Consider the following 22,509-nt stretch of genomic DNA (forward strand, 5'->3'; position numbering starts at 1 on the left):
AATTAAGAATGTACGACAAATTGGACGGTGTAAGTATACGCTTTCGGTTCAACATCAGACACCGGCGTGTAATTGCGTTAATCTTTCCGATTGCCATACACTCAAAAATTAGTCGATCAAGATTTTTATTTTTTTAAATCTTTTATCGTGACGAGTCAGTGGTGTAAATAAAAAGGAATTTAGAAAGGAAAGTTATAACGATTTGGGATAATTATTCGAGTACAGTTTATTTTGCCTGGAAGATCAAAAGGCTAAGGCAAAAGGCGTTTAGAAAAATTATTTTTAATTTGATAAGAAATTATTTCTTGGCAAATACTGCTACGAACGCAGTCGGATTTATCCGTGAAAGTAAGAGGAAATAAATTGGGTGGTGTAATGTTGTTACGCGCGAGAACCACCTTCGTGCATTTTCTTCAACCGCGTTCACGTAACTTGGTCGCCTTTCAAAATTAATCAGTCCCTCGAACGCGAAGGAAGAGCTTTCAAATTTCTTTCGCAACGAGTCTTGAGCAAGCAAACGAGAAGCGGACAAACGGAGGCGCCGAAGCGTGCGCGTATCGCCGCGTGTAATTAGTCACGGTTTGGGATTCAGACCAATTACGTTAACCGGGTTGACCAGGGATGTATCCAGAGCGCGAATTGAACGTCTTCTGATCGATATCTCTCATCTAAATTAAAAAAATTCATAATTTTCCTAAAATTAATGATATTAATTGAGGCGTACTTATATTGCCAAGGTAAATTCGTCAATAACATTGTCAGTTTTAAATTACAAAATATTGCAACTCTCATTCAAGGATAATAGAAACTTTTGCATATTCCTGGTATTTAATTTCTAAAATTTAGAAATTGCTCACTTGCCAAATTGATTAACTCTACCTAATAAAAAGCTGAAGCACTAATTAAGTACTTCGGTGATAAAATTTGAAAAATCTTACTCTATTGCGCCATGCAGTAGAATAGGGGAAAGGTTTCGAACGTTTTATCCTCGACTGGCAACTAGCCATTATCGCTACAAATTTTTTCACTGAAAGTATACAAAAACGAGGCAATTCCACTTCTAACAGCAATGTAAATTATATTCTTAATTTAAATATCTTCGTCCACCAGTTAAAAGCTGCAGCATTATACAAACAGACCGGTCGTACTGCGTAAGGATCATTCGTGTATTAAGCGTTCGGAAGGTACACAACTTTCAAGCAAACGATAATTGGTCGCTGATATTCTGAGGTAATTAGCAACAATAAAGATAAGTAGCGCGGTAAGCTGTAACGAACGATGGTAGAGCAGCATTAAGACACGGAAATGGTAACAGAACGATATAGAAGATTGTCGTTTAAGGGAAATCTATAGGCAGAGATGTCTCTCGTTGGAACAAACATTTGTGGAGGTCACGCGATTCGAACCCTATGAAAGTTGGTTAATTATGGGGTGAACGCACCATTACGTCGTAGGTTTCGAGGACGTAATATCTCGTGGAGCTTTCGTGAACGTGTGATACCTGGCCAACTCGAGCAACTCCAATCGATAATCCTGTCGAGTAACGAGGGTAATGTCGGGTAGGTTCAGAAACTAAAAAATGGTTTGATCGTGCAGTGCCTTCTATACTTGTTAAGAAGGTACTTCATTTTAATCACCTCAAAAAATGCTATATGTTTGGGTATTTATTTTTATTTTTCTCCGATAAAAAATGTCTTTTTGCATTTTGGTATTAGGTCGCAAATTAATTAGAGCAAAGTTGATTTAAAGATTTTTAACTGGAATTCTAATATGCATTTTATTTCTGCAATTAACGAATAGTAGTAATGATAAGATTGGTATTTATTTTCTTTCGAAAGAAAAACAAAAATATTCTTCGAATTTTCCAAAAATTCCAAAAATTTTAATTTATAAGGATTGCGGAAAATAGTACTACTCTATGAATATCATTACACCGAAAAATCAATTTAAAAAAAATTTTAAATGACACCCTACTCGTGTCTTCAAGTGTGAAGCTATAGAATATACTATAATGAGTAGGCTTCTGAAACAAAATTTATAAAATTATGTAATACAACACTTTCCTCTATTAAATGCACAGGACAATTAATCGTTCTATTTCCTAGAATCTCTCTAACATAGTAATGTTTACGTAGAAACATCAAGGATGATTGATCAACGCATGATGAATAAAATGCAAAAATAGTCAGAGAACATGCGTGTTAACAAAGAATCTCCAGCTATCCTCGTCCCTCGGAACGATGGAAGATGAAAGATACACGATTCTATCGACGAAGGGGAGATAATGGTTCACGGAATTTACCATTGTGTTCATTGCCTACTGTACCGTCTAAACAGTGTTCGACTGCGAATCCAAAGAGGCGTCGAACGTTATTATCCTAGTTCTCATTAATTCGTCCATCTGAAAAACGTGCCGATCAGCGTGGAAAGAACAATGGTGTAATAACAGTGTGGGAAAGGTCCTGGCGAAGCTGGGACACACTGATGATGAGTCGTCGAACACGTTTCATCCGCGCAACGTGGGTAGTACAGCACGTCAAACAGCTAATTACATACACTGGAACGACCAGGCACGGTGAAAACTTTTAATCCTGAAATTATACTCGACACCTGACTTTGCAAGTCTATTTAAATTTACGTGTGAACACGGTGTTCCTGCTTAACCCTTTCCTCGCTATGGGTGCCTGTAGTCTATCGCAAAGTGTTTGCGTTTGAAAATAGCAAGAGGGTAATAGAAATTTTTGTATGAAATAATGAAAGGATTAGAATGGCAAAGTGTCTTATTAGAAATGTTTATTTCCACTGCGATGGTCGATGTGTTAACCCTAGAAAGGGTTAAGAGATAAATGCAACCGCAAATCATATCCGTGTGCATCGTGTGAGCTTCGACAGTCAAGCGTTGCATAGCAACTCTTTCTTCTCTGTAGTCGATTTTAGCGGTGGAAAATTTTTCAAGTTTCCAAATTTTCAGGTGGAGGGGAAACGAAAGATAAAAATGTGTCGTTTTCCTAGGCTATTATGGTAGAATAAAAATTTGCATGAAAGACAAATTGTTCTCATGGCAATGTATTATTAATTCCAACAATTTTTTACTTCTACTGCCCCCCTAACCGACAATATAGCGAGAGTTTAGTATACTTCAATTTTTGGAATCACCATTCTAAGATCTAGATTTCTCGTGGAATGATTTGATCGAAAATAGCGATTGTTCAAAGGACGTTACACGATTACGTTTGCGCGTCATCGCATTGCGATGGTCGCTCGACATCCGTGAAAGAAACGAACAATACCGAGTGAGAGTTTCTCGAGTCTCATATAAGGCGATCGTTCGATGCTCGTATGCATAACTCATGCATCCGTTTCTCGAAAAAACCGCTCGTTCCTTCTTCTTCAACTCCATTTCTTTCTTTTTTTTCCATTTCTTTTCGTTGCCTTTAAAACGGTATTTGTTTCACGGGACGCGGAACGTTCGACGCGTTATAGGCCGGCTGCCTCTGGCTTTTCGCGCTTTCATGCACTGAATGGTATACGGTTCTGCGGTTTCCAGGATGATCCGCATCGCGCCGTGGAAAAAATTCGGTCAAGTCGTCGGATTAATTAAACGCCGCTTTGCGTTTCCCCAGGTACAACAAGTCTCGGTAAGAGAGCGCGGATTTTCGAGGAGGACGAAGGAGGAAGAGGGAGCGCGGCTAGACGCGCGAGCGAGACGGATGTCTTTTCCATTTAAACGATGCTGGTTAATGACTGCATTAGAATTGCAAGCGGTCTCGAGCGTGGCGGAAGTCGAAATTAAGTCGCGTAAAGTCGTGCCTTTTCGTTCGTGGCACGATGCAACGGAAAGAAAAATTTCTGTTTCTTCCTAGATTTCTTACCATCGACGCGCACTTTCCTCGCGCTTTTAACCCTTTCCTTCAGCGTTTCTTTTGTCACTACGTGTACCACCGTGCAAAGTGGTTCGATATGAAAGTACATACTTCGTGCCGAGTTTCTTTGTTTCAGACATTTATGGTAGAGTTTGAAGTAGAAACTTTGAGAAAGGTTGAAATTTATCAGACTGTAAAATTTACATAGCTATCGCTTTTCGAAGGATTTATTGAAGTAAATCATAGACGCGAGAACATACGACCCGAGACTGAATTATAATACGTATGTATTTTGGAAATCATGCGGGAACACGATTATTCGAGGAAACGATTGATCGAAATTTCACTGCAGCTGAAACTGAATCATATGCAATACATCATTCAAGTGCAATTTGCACCGATTCTTGTACGATTGGGTGCGAATTAGATTTCTTCAAACCCTTAACTGTTAAAAGATCTTAACCAATTATTAAATAAGAAATTTATAAATTAAAAATACGCTATGAAAGAAAATTAAACAGACGTTTCTGTAAAAATTTCGTTATTTCTCAAAAATCAGCTTACCAATTAAGGGTTGATTAACAGAAAGTGTCGAGGAAGAAGTGCTCCATCACCCACCTTATTTATGCAAAAATAGGAAGTTCTAGATTAGACTGTCTCTAGTTCTCCCTAGAATTTTCCAAAACCAAAGCCAAATGATGGTGTGGCTACCCTCCCCTTACACTCACTCTTTCTCAAAAAAAGCTCATATTTCACCTGAGTATACATACTTAAATGATAAGCCTACACCAGAAATGTATTTATCTTTCTTACGAGATGTACACGGGAATTAAAATAAATTCCCGATTGATTCGTTGTTCGATCCCAATAGGCGTTATTGTGCCGTTGCAACAGACGACGATCGGTTTCGCAATAATCCAGTGAACTTTTATACGCACGAACGGCCTTGCCTTTTTACATTAGCATTGCCGTCGATGTGTGGGTGTCACTTACTTTCGTGCCTTGAAAAACCTTTCACTGTTTTGCACCTACATAGACGAGCGGTAGACAGCCGCGTGCCGTTGCCATAAAGTCAGAGAAATCTTGGGAACCGTGTAACTCGTTTTATCTAGCCAATCCCATTTCTAATTCTATTTCCTTGAAGTAAATAGAGCGCAATCAATTCTAAACTAAAAATTAGATAAATGGATAAAATCGAATCTTTGGTGGGGTTACGGGTGAAACCACCCCCAAAGCTCATCATTCAAATTATTGTATTATTAACTCAATTTGCAAGAAGTTGTAAATTTAATTATTTATGGTATAAACCAAATATAGAACTAGGTGTTTAGTGAAGTATAGGTAGAGTTAATAAAATTTAGATACACGGACCTCTACCGTGACAATACGTGTTATATGGGCGACGAATGCAGCGCAAACGAAAGAATTTCGAAAAGCTGATTGCACGCGTAACGACGATCAACTGTTTCAGTTTTAACGAGCGATAGGAAATCGTGTCGTCGAAGGGAAAGCTACTACGGATGATGTAAATCATCGGCTCGTTTCGTGTCCATCCGAACGAGAAACAGGTACAGTCGTTGTTCGTTTGTCGTATGCGTCCTGTTTCCAGTGAGACATCCAAACGACACTAAACAACCGCATACTTGTGCCTAGACCGTGAATGTAGAATGTAGACTAACACATGATCCATGTAGAATTTTAATTAGCGCTCGAGATGCGATCGAGTGCCGCGCTACTGATTCAATGCTGGACGAGAAACTCGACTACCGTGCAACGTTTCTCCTTCCCGAACAATTTAAAACCAGATAAAAAAGCTCGTGCGTCAAGTTTGATGGAAAAAGTTTCAAGAATGCTTCGTTCATTTCTTTTTTTTTTTTTTTTTTTAAATTTAAACGAGCGCTTCAAGTTGCGCCATTTAAAACGAGACCGGACCTACGAGCGTTCCACCAGATCCTCGCGTTAATTGCGGTCCAGACTTGGCTAATTAGGAAATAATTATGTGTACAGATTAATATTTGAAACCAGTAGCATCGTAGACGTCCCTTGAATTATTTTCACTCGTTCCCTGTAACTCCTTATGATTATTTTATAAATCATTCATTTTACGTTCTTGTATATCCCGTGCTTCTTTTTTAACGCAGCTGTATCTGTCTTTTGTTAAAAAGCATGTCGCTGTGAACGTACATATATTTTCATACAAACATAGTCGTATTCGTACATGATTCATTAAGTTTCATTTTCATTTTCAAATACTCTTCGAAAATTCATATAAACTTAGTAAGGGTAAAATTATTTAATCTTCTCTCTTTGTACAAATATGTCACACCCCATGCATTTTCAAGATAAAATAGAAAGAAAAAGCTCTGGCTGCATAGTTATATTTGTAAAATTGTGTTGATGTTTAAGAAGGTAGGTGTAAAGGAATTAAAAATTAAAAAATTGTTATTAGCCTGGGGTGTGTTTGCAGGCTTGTACGCAAAGGGAAGATAAAATTTTTCGAAACTGACGGCGTTATTGAATGTGAAGATATAAAATGGAATCTCTCAGAGGGTATTCCTTCGAAGGTAAAGGGAAATCGAATTTTCGAAGAGTATTTCAGTAGACGTCCCGGTGCCTGGCCTTAGGCATCGGCCGCAGAACGACCTTCATCCTTCACCGATCACCGGCAAATCACCTCGACTCCCTCTGTTCGCTCTTTTTTCTTTCCCCTTTCATTCGGATGAATCTTTACAAGTCACACCGGTCATACATTCATAATTCACCGCCACGTACCACGAACCACGAACAGTCGTTTCTTCATCATCCTTCGTTCACCGGCATCGCTAATCATTTCATTATTTTCACGACCGTGCTTCGACGCCTCGATTTGTTGTAGCCGTTGTGTTGTTTTTTCTTTTAAGTTGCTAGCCCCTATCCTGTTCCTACTTTCTGTTCCAGATTTCGTACGAACCGTCGACGTACGGTACGAAAGGCATCGTGAACGAGGATGTAGCGAGCAGGGACAGCCTGTCACGAGAATCGTATCGAGAGGATGTGCACGAGAGCACGATCGTCGCTGACAAAGAAGTTCACGCCTCGAAGCGAGTCTGTTATCGAACGGATCATCGATTAAGATCACTGCCAGAGTAATGACGAGATAGTGAACAAAATTATTCCGTCCGTGAGCCGTCCTTCGATAGTCGTTTCACACCGATCGAAAAAAGAAAAAAGGAAGAAGAAAAAAAAATACTCTTTGTCTGCTTTTCGAGATCAAAGACTGAATATATCAAAGAGAGGAAAGATGTTGGGAGTGAGTCAGCCGGGAAATCCACCCTCGAGCTTGCGACACTCGGCGAGTTTCTCTTGTCTGCAGCGTGGCACAGCCAGCGAGGGGCACAGAGCGAGGACTTCGACCCTGCTGCAGCAGCCGAGCCTGCAGTTGAGCGGAAGTCATCATCAATACTCGTCCGGTCAGACGTCTTTGCTGCAACATTCGACCGGCACCGTTCAGCATCGCATCGAGGCATTGGAGTCGATTCAAGACAGCAACGATTATGGTTTCGTCAAGATCAGACCCCGTCTCCGCAGCACGAACGCCACATTATATTACGAAGAAGAAGTCGCTGCTCAGAAGAACGCTTTGTGGGACCGGGATGCGTCAGCGTTCAGCGATCGCGAGTGCGATACCAATTACAGAGAATGTTCGTTGAAGATGAAGGACCGTGATCATTCGCCAAAAGTTGGCTCTTCGAAGAATCAGAATCCTTTGAGAGGCGCTTTGATACTATTCACCTCGACGTCTTCATGGTGGAAAGCCAGACAACGAGAGGATCAATTGAACGGTTCCACCGCCGATCGTACACTAGGCTCTACTACTTCTGGCGTTGGCTCCTCTTCCGAGCGAAAGTGGTCGAGCACTTCCATGGCATCTCCTTCGAACGAAAGAAAGTGGCCGTCGGTGACGTCGCCCACGAACGACCGGAAGTGGTCCGTGGGCAACGGGGCTCTGACGTCGCCTGGCAACGAAAGGAAGTGGACCAGATCGTCCGTCTGTTCGAACTCTACCGGACAGCAAGACAGGAAGTGGCGATCACTCGGTGCCCTGCTAAGGGCTCCCACGGGCAACGGTTCGCACGCTGTTCAACACTCGCTGTCCCATAACATGAGCGTGTCCATGATCGAGGGCGAGCATTTCCGGGATGATCCCCGTGGCACGAGTTGCAAGTCGACGCGGTACCAGCAGCCCACCTCCTATTCCGCCCGTGTGTCTCGAGTCAGCCGGGACATATATAGAGAAAACGGGGAATTCGGTCAGACTTCTGGAAGATCGAAGGTCAGCCGTAGGTTGTACCAAGACAACAACAACGCTGAGTCAATCGAAAGGGACATCGACGAGAGACATCTGAATAGACACCAGTTCGACGACGAGTGTCGTGGTAGAACGAATCGAGAAAGCATATGCAAAACTGAACAGACGGGCAATGAGACGCGAGCCACTTCAACGAGATCAAGCAGAGCTCAAAGCTTTTATCTTTTGGATGATTTCCTGCGACCGCAACCGCAGCCGAATAAATGTATGCTCAACGTATACTTGTCACCGTCTCACTCGAAGTCTGGCAATAACAACGATCATGGAAGATCAACGGAAGTGAAACAGATCTCGCAGGGGAACGTCACTAACATAACACCGCCCCGACGTCATAACTCGAGCTCGGATAGCCTCGAAGTAGCGACCAGTCCTCTTCCGCCGCCAGTGCCGCCTCCGCCACCGCAGGTCACCACCCGGGACAGAGAAAGGGGTGAGAATTTCAAAGAGAAGGACGTGTGCCAGTGCAAAATGTGCTGCACCATTATGCACCAGAGATCTTTCGTTGAAGAGGTAAGTCCTCCGAGAGAGGAATACATCCAAGGGGATATTATGTACCTATACGTCGTATTTTATCGTGTTTCTTTTCGGTATATGGGATTTTCTCGAAATCGTGACGGGTGTACAGTATATTTGTCGATGCATTTTCTTCATAACTTTTTGAGGAAGTAATTATTTACACGAGATTCCATTTATCCAGGTTAAGGTTATAATTACTTTTATATATACTCTTTTGCAATAAGGGTACATTTTTATGGATTATTTCATTTTATTTCATCGTGGCTATTTCTATCAACACGCCACGTGATCAAATGGGTTATAAAAGATGTTTAAAATTAATTTGTTAATACGATACTTCGGTTAGCTGTTTTACATTACTTAATTTCTTAGTTACTTAATTAAATTAAATTCATAATTCTGACGTGGTGGTGAACCTATTCGCTACCCTATTCTTTTTACTCGAACTACTCGAACGATTTGAATCTCGTCGAAGATGTATACAAGCGTAATCGGTTTGGAACGTTTCAGACAACGAACCCGGCTTGAAATATCGCGACGCGTCGCGGCAGAGCGATAAAAATATCGCGCGGCACGTTTTGAACGGTGGTGCCAATATTGTTTGCACCGTTCGAAGTCGTGAACCACGAATTTACACGAGCGTGAAAGTTTCCCGGTCACGAGGGGGTGGTTCGATGCAGCAAGGGGTAAAAATTGCGCTACCGCACAAGTACGTGCTGAAAATCCGTAATCGCGGCTCGCTGCCGGCTACGAGGGTACGGCAACCGTTTAAAATCGAACGGAAATCCAGTTGAACCGTCCGCCAACGTTGCAGCGGTTACTAATAATAGAGTAGATGCTGGAAGGATAGAAATACGACTTCCTTCGCCACTCTCTACCCTACCGCGTCCCAAGAATAACGGGCTTTCGTTCGATACAACCGCACGATCAGCGAAATAAGGGGTCAGGGGCGGCAACCTAATTCAAACATTCGTGATACGGCTAACAGGGTGAAGGAAGACCCGCGTTCACGTGTTTCTTCAGGGTCTAAAGCGATCGAAAGGGAGACTGTATGAGAAATCAAATTTATTTGTCACTCTTTGTCAGGGTTAAGATTGGATGAATAATTTATCCGTTATTTAGTTCGATACTTTCAGGGGTGAATTTTATACAGCCGTGCTTTCACATTCATTTTTACACTTGTTGCTGCTATGATTATCGATTTTAGATAATGCATTTGTACACTATCGTTCAAAAGTCTTAGACAGTTGTTATATTTAAACAAATTTTCAGATTTTATACGGGGATTGAAATCCGAGTGGTTTTGTCTAATGATCATTAATAAAAATATTTAGTTCTACGCATAAATTTTTTGAATATTTTGCAATAATTCAGACTCGGTTATTTTAATATAATTATTTTTTTAATGAATTAGTAAGTGAATATTTTAATTACTATGTAAATTATCATTTGACATAATACTTAAAAAAATCTCTTAATGTTATTTTACGATTTTTCTTCGGCCTGAGTAAAAATTTAGTAACTACTCAAAACTTCTGAACGATACCGTACAAAGTGCGCAGTAAAAGGGTTAAAAATATAAAATCCATAAGATTATCAGGGATGCGTGGCCACTGCATGATCTAGTTAACAGGCTAACACGTTAATTGCTCTAGTGGTTACAAAATTTTTCTACCTACCCAATTAGATACCTTAGACGAAGAGTAATAGAAATAATGAAATTTTACAAAAATGAAATATCAAATTTCTTCGAAATAAAAGTCTTGCCTAATGAAACTTTTAACAGCTCCATCGTACCAGTCAGTGTATTAATAATTCTCATTAAAGTGTGTCGTACCATACATCGCCATTTTCATTGCGCCAGTCAACGTGTTAATGAAACGAGTCGTAACGTTTTATGGCTGTGTGTCGTTGTACCCATTTGTCTCAGCTGGTTCTTTGTTGTCAGGATTTTAGCGACGCGTAACTTCGAACATTTTACTCCCCCGTTCTTTCGCGATCGTTCATCAACCGTATCGTTGATTCTCCTCTTTTTTTTTTTCTCTCTATAATATCAAGACGTCCTAGGTCAGGGACGCGTAACCTACGCATCCGGTTCAGACATCCACTTCCAGCGGTCTGTCGAGAGGCACGTAGACCGTTGTTGCCGCTAATTCAACGTCTACCACGGCAAATTACTAGCACCGAGTTTCTTTTTATTCCCAGCCGGGGAATGTGGCGTTAAATTCGCAGGATTTCAGGTTTCTCGAACTATGCGACACGCTTCGAATGCGTGCTGCATGCGAGAATCTCGATTGACGTTTTCTCCCCTTAAAATTCCTCCATTATTTATTCGTGGCATCTAAATTTATTCTTAGATCGAAATTATAAGGCAATTCAAACACAGGAACCCTTTTTGTTAGGGGTACGCATGAATTTTCATCTTTTATTGGCAAGATGGTAAATAATGATAGATAATATTTTGATATCCCTCACAATCACTGCTTTAAATTGTTATTTTATTCCATATTTTGGTATTAGAATCCTTTAATTAGGAAAAACATTCACGAAATTTGGATTCTATTTAATCCTCGAACAGCGGACCATGGAGAGTGCCCCAATCTTAAATTGGGGGCTGTTCCCTTAAAAATGATTCTTTGAATATCTGAAAGTGTTTCGTTTAAAAAATATACATTTAACAGTAACTTAATATCTTTGTGTATGTTTTGTGAGTTTAAGTCTATATTGACTCAGATTTTGCTGTTCAAGGGTTAAATGAATCATTGAATTCGTTAAACTTGTAGAATATCATTGGAATATTGAAATCTAAATAGAACAAACGCTCGCGTCCTTCACCTCTCCGCATTATCTTCTTTCCTTAGTTGCGGCCGCGATTTGCATTGACCTTAAGTCGCGAATACACGCTTAAAATATCCAATTATCTTGAGTTATTCTCGACGAGTATATTTTTCCATCCACGGCACAATGTGGTTCGTTGTGTCGCGGTTAAATCTCCTGCAGACCCTGGAAAAAAAAATCAACCGCTGTTGCTCCTTTTGCCTCCATCCCCTGATGCATTATCGTCGATTTCTCAAGTGGATTTTTATTCGACGCCGCGATCGAGCAGGCGGTTAACGAAAGAAACAAAAAATAAAAAATAAAAAAAACGAAATTTATCCTTTCTGGTGGAGCTTTTTATTCGCCGAGGGTCGAAGATGAGTTCGAGACACGACAAGTAACATTTTGACGAGCGGGTTGCTCGACTCACGATGACGTGCAAAAGCTCGCGAGGATGGTTGCAAGTGCAAACGCCAGAGAAAAGAACGCGAATCAGGTATGCGGCAGTCGCGAGAGTCGAAAACATTCGCCAAATGTGAGGCCGAAAGGAAAGGCGTTATTTTAATGCACGATCAAAAATAAACGGGTGAACGATCGTGAAAAGCTCGAGTCCACTAACGCCCTGCCAGAAAACTCCTTTTTCCATTCTCAAACGTTTCGACCTTGTGTTTGATCTCCCAACTGCTGGGTAGCTAGATTGAAAACTGATGGTTGGATATAATTTTCGTGAAAAGTAACAAATTTTGCAAATTACAGACTTTTCATTGTCTCAATTACAACGCAAAATTCTTTCGTACGACTAAAAATAAGATGGAAATATTTGGACAGAAATCGGCCACTGAATCATCTGACCTGACGTGGCATTCAGTACATCAAAGGTTTCACCCACTCGACCGAGCTAAAAGTAAACATCTTTCGATCTTCATATAAATGTCAAGTCGCAATTTCTCGATCCTCTAACAATCTTCCGATAAATTCGATGCAGCAGTCAGCGCGATCCAATATTCCAATCTACGCCTCGGTGATTCTTCAAAGCAGCAACAACTTAATCAATTCACCACAAATGAAACGTCTTTCGATACTCGTTCTCAGTTTCTCTGCAAAGGATCATCGGCTTCCGCGTACAATACCTATCGCGGTTATCTTCCAGAATAGCGGTACAAATCGCGGAAAGATCCCGGTGTGTGATTGTCGCGTTGGCATTGATTCGGAATTGAATTTCTCGCGAATAGCCTGGCGTCGAAGTTTCCATCCATCACGCGGATTATTCCAGCAACGCGTCGAGACAGTAACGGGGATCCTTTGGTAGAAAAATTCCCACGGTACACGGTAGAATTTTATTGCCAGTCAACCGGGGGATGCGTCCTTTTCATCGATCCCGCATCCTGTATTCGTTGCTTTTCAGCCTTCTCAGGATGTACTCGCGTTCGCTCGCCGCCCGAGTAATCCTCCACCACCCGCGCATACATCAAAACACAATATCTTCATGTAGCAGTTATCTCGCCGATGATTTCGCGGCGAGTCGTGCACCCTAGCCGCAAACACGGCCTATGGGTGCACGTAGGATGTTGCGAGCGGGGAATGGATGTGCTTCCGCGAGAAGGTTGGAAAATTATTAGGGACCGTTCCCTTGCTCGACAAATAAAGGCGATCTCTTTATGGGAAAGCCAAGGGTGTCTGGAATTGCACCCTTAACAACTTAACACGTTGACTGGCAGAGTAAGACATATCGATATTTGAATTATTGAATTTATTGAGGACTTATGTCTTCAAGATTAGTACTGAAGATATGATTTTACTTTAGTTATTATTAAAAAGGGATGCTTTATAATGAATTGTTACGTGAGGCTCGGTCTTTCTAGGGCTAACCCTTTCACTGGAAAATAATATGCGTTGGTATTCAATTGACATAAAAAAATGAATCAAAGCACGTACGTTCATTCTTACACCTTGAAGGATTTCAACATTGTGAAAGAGGTATGTGTGTTAAGGTTAAAATATCGTGTCAAGAAAGATTAGATAAGATGAATCAAGATACAAATTTCGATAGCCTCAGATCAAAGTAAACGCATATTCGAGAACGCTTCTGAAAGGGATTCCTTCATGGATCGGTTTTGAAACGTCCTGTAGGGCAGCGGAGGAGACAGGACCGTATAAGATAGAAGGCACGAGATAGACCCCTGACGGTGATATCTCACGGTGAGATCTTCAAACCGGCCGTGTCTGTCGTTGCGTCGAACCAGGGTGATTTATCATTATTGAAATACGGACCATTTGAGCCATCACTGCCCATTCTATGCTTCTGCACGACGTACCACGTTTTCCATCTTAAAGGCCTGCTGGCCGGAAAGTTGCCTTTGTGCTCCTCATTCTCCACTCTACCCTTTTTTTTCTCTCTCTCTCCATTCGCTCCACGCTTGCTTAAGTTCCTTTAAATTCGACTCGTTCGATGACCTTTTATTATTTTTCAATTTTCTCTTTTGTGCTTTGAATGAAATTACATTCTTCTGTTTTGATATAATTTACCTGTCTCACAAAATGCACTAAATAAACTTTACACGAGGGTGGTTAATCATTTATTAGAAATTTTGATTTTAATGAAGAAATTGATTGTCTTCTTTTTTTGAATAAAAGTTGCAGACTCCAGCTTATAACATAGAATACATTATAAATTTTAAACGCATAGTTATATTACTAATTAACAAAATTTTACTTCATTTAATGTCACCCTTATGAGTCGGATAATCAAGAACATTTTTATTATAATTTCTCCAATTTATATAAGAGAATTTTATAGAGATAGTTTTACAAATGTTACGTGTACATATATGTTACAAAAACGTGGTTAAAAATTATCAATATAATTTCATCGCCATTAACGTGCAACATAATTTACACATTCAGCGCTTTCACAGAGAGAAGGGATCTAGCCCTCCATAAGCGAGTCGTAAATTTCGATTGCGAGGACCATAGATTTTTTTCCACGTCTGGACAGATGGTACTTAACCGCGAATTTAATTTTGCCCAAACCGGATCTCGAGCACGTGGTTATGTTCTTCCCGCGAGAAACTCGAAATTGACTCATACATTTGCCGACGAAGAAACGCGGCAAGATTTCAATTACTTCCATAAAATTAATGATTCAAGTGGCAAAATGAGGATTCGTTTTAAATATGCACAGTGATGTGTTCGATGGTTAGAAAGTTTGATCGATATTAAATGTTTTCGCGTGGAAAAGTTTCCATTGCGACTGGGAATTATTAGGTTGGTGCATATCAAATGGGATTTCGAAACGTAGAAAGTCTGACAATTTGATGGCAAAGGTATCGCAAAATAGCATAGATGATATATCAGTTTAAAGCTTAGGGTTTAATAAAAATGACTACCTAAACATTTCAACATTATTAATATTGTTCGGTGTACAAATTAATTCGGTGCTTTAAGCGTTACTCCTTTTTAATTACTATTTTAAATTTGAATATTTTCCCGCGCTACTCTATATTTGAAAAGTGGCGCGAAAATATGATAACAATAACTTCATATACTTCAATAATAATTAGACTTATCATGACTTTTCAAACATAAATCTTCAATTGAAAGAAAAGGAAAAGACACATAATTAATTTGTACACCTAATAAGGTTGCAATTAAATTTCAATTATATATTTATTATTATTAGATTCACAAGAATATTATGCATTCATCTATAAAAAAATTTGATATAATCAGGTTAATTAATTAGCAGTGTACATGTTCCATAGCAATTACTAAAAAAAAAAAAAACAAAAAATAGAAAATGTTTCTTAAAAGGTTTGTTTCCTTGGAATCAAAAGAAAGCTATGCATATTTATTTAATTCAATTATATGCACAGCAACATATAATTAAGAGCTATAAATCATAAACAGTAGGCTATAAATCATAAACAGTAGGCTATAATTAACTGTCTATGATTTTCATAAAAGCAAAAAATATTTGGTTGATCGAAGATCGAGATGGAAGGAAAGTCAGACTTTCGTCTGACGAAGGAGCGAAATTTGCACGCTCGTGCGAGCAGTCGCTCGGTCGGCAAGCCACGCGAGGGAAATATCCTTTTGAGACTTTTTTAAAATTGCGGTCAGTGCGTTAATCATCTGATAAATGAGACTAGCCGAAGTTCCACTTGCTAAACCGCAGAACCAGTATCATCCTTCTTAGATGGTCGAAAAGAAAGAAAATGAATAAGAACGAGTTTAGCGACGAGGAGGTCCTACCAGTCCTGCAATACTCTTCGTCAAAACTTGTTTCAAGTCGCCGCGAAAATAATTGTGCTTTGATTTGGAAAGCCTATTGGGTGTGTTATTAATGTTCTGTTCGTTCGAGACATTCCCTTTTTTCCGTCCTCTGATACGATCTTTCCGAGAATTTATTTAGCGATTAGGATCTAGGTGATCCCGTGACGAATTTCATTATCCTGGGATGTGAAAAAGTTTCAAAGGGTCGTTGGGAAAATGCAGGAAAAAATAAATGTATTTATTTGTGAGTTTTAATGTAAATGAAGTATTTTTTTGACAATGGTAAAATTGATATTTGGAACATAATTATTTTTTTATTTGTTAATTTCAAATAAGAAAAATAAGTTTAATTCCATCATTTTGTCGAGTTTGATAGTTCTAGGATTGAGACTCTTAAGAAATTTATCTTTTTCTTTTGTAGAGTTTTTGAGGATATTCGATGATTCAAATTGGAAATTTTTAAATTTTGTGGTTCTTTTCCGAAGTAAGATGCTGTTTACCTTATCTACTTTCTTTTCGCAACTGCAGGTGCAGCAGATTTCTGTAGTATCGTTTCTGGTATCGACTTACAGAATTCTGTATTACCAGCACCGAGCTCAGTTTGCATCTCAATCCGATAAGATGACACCACCAATTAATTTATTTTTTCAAATTGCAAATTATACAAGTCGGAAAAATTAATTACTTTTCTTTATTTAAAAACGAGCAAAGCTTATGAATATTACAACAGAATAAAATTCTGATGAATTTAAAGAGAGATTAATTAATTAATTAATTATCTAATTAATAATTATAATATTAATTACAATTTCTGTCAGTTATCATATCAGTCTTACACAATTAGTAATCTTTTATATTCTATGATTCTAATATGCGACGCAATAATTTTGAAAACTCAATTAATTAATTATTAAAGATAATGTTATCATTATTATTGCAATAAAAATTTCGTGTTTTTGAATTACTTTATTCCTTCGTTTAATTACTAAATCACACACGCGTCTCTTAGTTTATAGAATGGAACGAAGCACCGAACGAGAATCATACAATCGTTATCTAAATGAAAATCGCGCGAAAATATTCGGTGTTGTCGCCCGCATGTTTGCGGAATTCCATACACGTGGTCGGGTCTCGGTTTGCACAGAAGAAAGATGCTTTGTTTGTACGATGAAAATAATGCGATGTGCGATGTTCTATGTAAATCACCGAGGGTCTCCTCGTTAAAGCTGTTTCACAACGCTTATCTTAATTACAATCACACAGGTATATAAATATGTTTTTGATCAATTCCTGCCAGTTATTATCGTATTTATTCTCATCAAATCATGTTGTGCATATCAAATAGGTTAATTTTGAATAATTATTTAATAACATTAATGTCAAATAGCATTTATGAGACATTCATTCGAAGCTTAAGCCTTCTTATTTTTATTTATTATTCCCCGTTGGTCGAATCGCTTAGAAATCTACTACACGCGGAGCTTTATTGCAAGCTGCCGTGTAGTACGATTCGAATTAATTAATGCAATTTAATTAATACGTACATCTAATCTAAAGGTGTACTTTCCTTATCGTGCAATTCGTTTCCTGAATATTAACTAATGGAATTGATACCATTTATTGATACCATTTATACTTAATTAGTTAATACAGTGGTCACCTACATAAAATTTCAGGTGTCTATGAAACGGTTCCATTTTTCGAGTACCACTTGTCTATCCCCAAACCTCAATCACTGGCAGACAAAATGATCTTAAAAGATGAAAATACTTTGGTGTTGATTATAATCGCAGCAATTAGCCATAGCGTTGTGAATCGAACCTTAATCGCGACTTAATCGAGCACGTAGAGTGCGTGTACCAACGCAGGTGTACACACTCTCACCTCGCACACGGTCTCGCGAGTGCACGTGAACAGGAGACACCGCGCCACTTAATCACAGTATCAGTCTATCCATTTGTATCGGGAATGCGGGTACAAGTACGTAGTTCCTCAGGTGAGTATGTGGGTACCGGTGAGATTTAGATTCCGGCTGCAATTTGCTGTTACGCTGATCAACCGTCCTTTGCTCTCCTACGCGTTTAACAAAGATAGGCGAACCTACGGCCGGATTAAACCGTAATAGAGATCCCTATTGTACGGGCTGATATTGTTCGCGAGCTAGTTATACAGGCTGGGATAGGTTGGTTACCTACCAGTAAATCAGAGATGATTCTATATGCAAACATAAATGAAAAATGTAAAATCAAATTTTTAAAAGTAATCTGACAAATTTAAGAATTTGTGCTATGGATAATACTGATTTGTGATACCACAGTTTTGTACTGTATGTAATAGAAATGTTTGGATTAGATATCTTATCACATTTGATATCGTGACTTGTACGTGGATTAAAGGACAGCTGAAATTGCTTTTGTCTTCCGCTGGCGTCTTTGCTTCTCTATACCATTTATCTGACACCTGCATGTACATTACAAATGCAAATATTGCACCGAATCTGTCCGTTGCGGATTTCCTTGGCACAGTGGTTCATTCTACAGTAGGGTCATTGTACTTGCACAGGTTCGAGTTTATAATTATTTCAATGTACAAGCTTGACTTACATTTTTGTTCAGGTGAGGTTTAGATATCAGTTTAATGACACAATTTTAATTATTATATTATACTTTGAAAAATTAAGGATCTGTAAAGGGATTAGTATAATTTTTGTTATGAAATTTCGTAAAAAGTATTATTTTCTTGTTTAATTAATTTGATGACAAATTTGTACAAAATATAATTAGGTCAATTTCTGTATTAAAATTCAGATGGAAAAATTCATTACGATTTTAAGGGGCGATAAATCTAGCGCAGTTTAATTGTCACTTTCTCTAGGATTCACAGGTGATCTGGGTCGGTAAGGCATAAATGATGCCATTTTCAGGATGATCTGAGCCGGAAATGGTCCGATCTCGTATGGATGGTTCGTCTCATCCCCTAGATTGTGGTAGGTCCGGATAGCAGGCTATATTACGCAATGTGCCGTGTGGCTTATCCCCTGTATTCGATCCTTGTGTATGTGTCTATGTGTTTTCAATGCGGCTCTTGCAACCATTGATAGACGTTCTCTGCACACTATTGTGAATTCTTAATTAACATATTGAGTACTTAGAGTGTCACCAATCACCCACACTGTAAATTTGAAAATGATAATCTTAAATTTGAAAATTTGAAAATTTTAATCTAGAAAGCGTTTTAGTTGCTTAATGTTAAAAATAAATTCCCAGATATTAAGATATTTTTTTAACTAATCAAGTTCAAGTTACTTCCTTAATTAAAATTATTATTTTATTATTTTAATTTTGTATAGGTTTTTATTTTTATTTTTCAAACATAACGGTAAAAATAATATTAAGGATATTAATGATCCATAGAGATGTTGACCTTAAACTTGAACACGTTTATGAATTTTTCGATTCATTATAATCATATACATACTTTTGCCACATAGTTCAATGGTTCCCTGTTATGAGCCCGCCGGTTTAACGTGATTTAATTTCCCAGCTAATTACCTCGTACATACCGCGGTAACTATTAACTACGATATAAATATGCGGCCTTTGCTCCTCGTACAATTTAATACCTTTTTACTCGGCATTCTTATTTTTATAAATTCCATGGTGAAACATTAAACGACTTATTTGAGTAAGCATTACCACCGTGTCTGAAACCATTATGCTACAAATTTTTCTAACTGTATCATAAATCGTATAATTGGAATAATTTTATATAAAATTGCAAAAATTCAAAGTTATTAACTATTCTTATTAAAGCTATTTGTAAGGAAGAATTTTCTTTCTGCAAAGTACCTACCATTATATTGTATGCTATTAGAAACGAGAGGTTGAAATTTAAATCAACTAAATGTAGTAATAAATTGAAACCATCAAATGTCCTCGTTGAAACACTTACATTTCTGGAAGGAAAATGCAAACTATTGTCACAATGCCTGAAGCTTTTGCCTTATACTTTGTCGTGTACACGTGGCAATGATTATCCTTCTGGACATATACAATTATTTAGAATCGTACAATCATTTTTATTCGTCCAACGATCGATAAACCGTGGTCGTAAAACTTCATTCGTTTCGTGACATCCGCTTATAAACCACTCTCGACCAATCTCTTTCTTTTCCCCTGTCGCTGGTCAGTGCTTGAAAAACAAAACGGCTCGTTTTAATCGCAGAAAACACGAATATATCTCTTGTTATTATAAAAAAGAATTTACATCGCTACTGTCACGCGAATCCTAGGAGAAATGTTTTGTTTACGCGTTCGCTGATTGTAAAATTTTTATATTCGAGTAATTTAATTTTACATTTCGAATTTGAATTTGTCAGGTTCGGAGCATAACGTTTATACTTTGGCTTTAGAATTTTAGACTAATTTTAAATATTAGGATATTAGAGTATTAGAATATTAGGATATTATGACATTTGAATATGGAAAATTAGAATATTAGATTGTTAGAATGTTAGAATATTAGAATATTAGACTGTTAGAATATTAAAATATTATAATATTGAAAATTGGAATATTAGAATATTAGAATATTATAAAATTAGAAAATTAAGACATTAGAATATTAGAGTTTAAGAACTTGAAAATTGAGAATTTTTGAACGTTAGAACCTTGGGATCTTACAGTAATAAGGGAACCAGTCCCCATGTTTGGGGTCCTCAGTCCACCCTATTCCCCACCTAGTCACGCTAATGCCCTCACAGTCTCAACAAAACCACATTATCATTTTATCGCAGAAATTTGCGCTCCTCATATTCGTGGCCGCAGCAGTACCGTTCTCTGGCAGATGCTCGTCCGCAACCTGTTTATCTATTATATCGATAACAGGCTATCAGGCACTATACATTCATTTGCGGGCATGGAATCCACAGGCTTCGATCATGCTTCGGCCAAGTCCTGTTTGTGATAATAATTACCCTGGTCGTACTGGAGCCACGAAGATGGCGTCGTTCATTTACGTTCTTCTGGCCGAATTCCAATTTACCCCTCGAATCTCATCGTCGCGGACGTCATTTGTGGCCCAGAAGGGCTCGTTTATCTTCCTAGAGTACTATCACCGAAGAAGATCCCTTTGGTTAAAAACATTCCTTCCAAGCGATTATTAACCCTTTCGTTGCAGATGACGTGTATATATACGTTGCCGAAAATTGATTATCAATTGCAGAAGAGTCACTGCAAATTTTTCATTAGCTATAACGCTGTACAAACATCGTTCCCACGGAACTTCCGGCATAAACTCGAGTCGTAATTTTGCCGGAGAAATGTTTAATGAGGATCTTCGAGGAACGACTTCCAGAAGGGTGTAAGCGGTAATGGGGTAAATGCAATCCAACTTCGTTTGATCATCTCTGGTTACAGAGTTGCTTGAAAAGAAAAAGACTCGTTGATGGGTCGTTAGGAGTTGAAGTTCGTAGTTCATGATTAATGTAACAAGATTCGTTTCTATCAACTGGAATAAATTCTTTATCGTACAATGTAATTTTTATAGCTCTTAATGTTTTAAATTATTTAACTTTTTAGTATTTATAATAATAAAAAAAGAAGTGGTCGTTTGTCTGTTAGGTAATTTACATTTTCTAATATACATTAGAATAATATTTGATCACGGTACGAGTTGAACGTAAGATGGGACAAGCACGCTTGATTCACTCTTATTTGTTCAAACTCTTGTTTGTTCGTTTGAATCATGAAAATCTTCAGCTGAACTTTTTACGAGAATATGGTAGATGCAGAATATTTAGAGAATGCATAATCCAGGAATTCATTCGGCCAGGTTCTTGAGAACAGAATTCTATAGAAGTCGTTTGAAAAATGTACGGAAATGTAGTCCGCGTTTCGTGCAAATTTAACAGCGCAGCGTTCGCAGAAGTTCGCGACAGAGGAACGCATAGAAATCGGCCCCTTTTCTTCCCAGAATCGCATCTACATCGAAAGAGAAGGTCGCATAAAATTTGGTGAAAACAGAACCACTAGAATATCGATTTTCAAAATGCTATATCCTTCCTCTTATATTAAATCATCTGATTTAGCATCAGGTACACTTTGCACTATAATAAATCATTTCTACGGCTAATATAAGCAAGCTGTAACCATAAGAAAAAAAGGAGATAAAGTAAAGGGAGTAAAACAAATTTGTCCACACCGAAGTGTTAAACGGATCCGCTAGATAATATTTATTTACAATTAAAATATAAAAAAGGAGGATAAGAGAAAATTATCTTCTAAAAGCCATCTGTATTCAGAAAATCAATATCTCCAAAATCATTGATCCACTTAGATATTCCATTCAAGACATTCTGACAACACAATTTTCCAGGAGCTTCTCGCTCACGAGGGGTTGTAGATCAAATCCTCTTCAAAAAGAAGGGACATGAGAGAAAAAAGCTTCTCCAGGCCTCCTTATCAAAGAGGATTTTTCGACCAAAGTGGAAAACGGGTTGTACACACGAAGTGATTCGTCGACTGGGTGGAGGTGCGTGGACGATCAGGTGAGGGTTGAAAGCAGGCCAGTCGTGGGTTTGTCGGTATTGGGGGTAGATTGCTCCAACGAGGGCCAAAGTCGAGGTACAAAAAGAGGGAAGGACGTCTGATAGAACCCAAAAAGATAAATTATAAACAAATTTCCATTTTTGTA

At 38.4% G+C, this 22,509-nt stretch overlaps 1 protein-coding gene across 2 annotated transcripts in view; it reads left to right on the forward strand.

The window, feature by feature from the left end:
• Window positions 1-22,509, forward strand: part of LOC114881279 (probable serine/threonine-protein kinase dyrk2) — a 166,576-nt gene that overhangs the window by 44,286 nt on the left and 99,781 nt on the right. For both annotated transcript variants that reach the window (XM_029198022.2, XM_029198027.2), the window contains exon 2: window positions 6,801-8,721. In XM_029198022.2, the coding sequence (XP_029053855.1) occupies window positions 7,144-8,721 (1,578 nt within the window). In that variant the 5' untranslated portion in view covers window positions 6,801-7,143. The remainder of the gene's footprint in view (window positions 1-6,800; window positions 8,722-22,509) is intronic.

The sequence above is a fragment of the Osmia bicornis genome, chromosome 4 (genome assembly GCF_907164935.1).
Source record: "Osmia bicornis bicornis chromosome 4, iOsmBic2.1, whole genome shotgun sequence".
NCBI classification, from domain to species: Eukaryota; Metazoa; Arthropoda; class Insecta; order Hymenoptera; family Megachilidae; genus Osmia; species Osmia bicornis.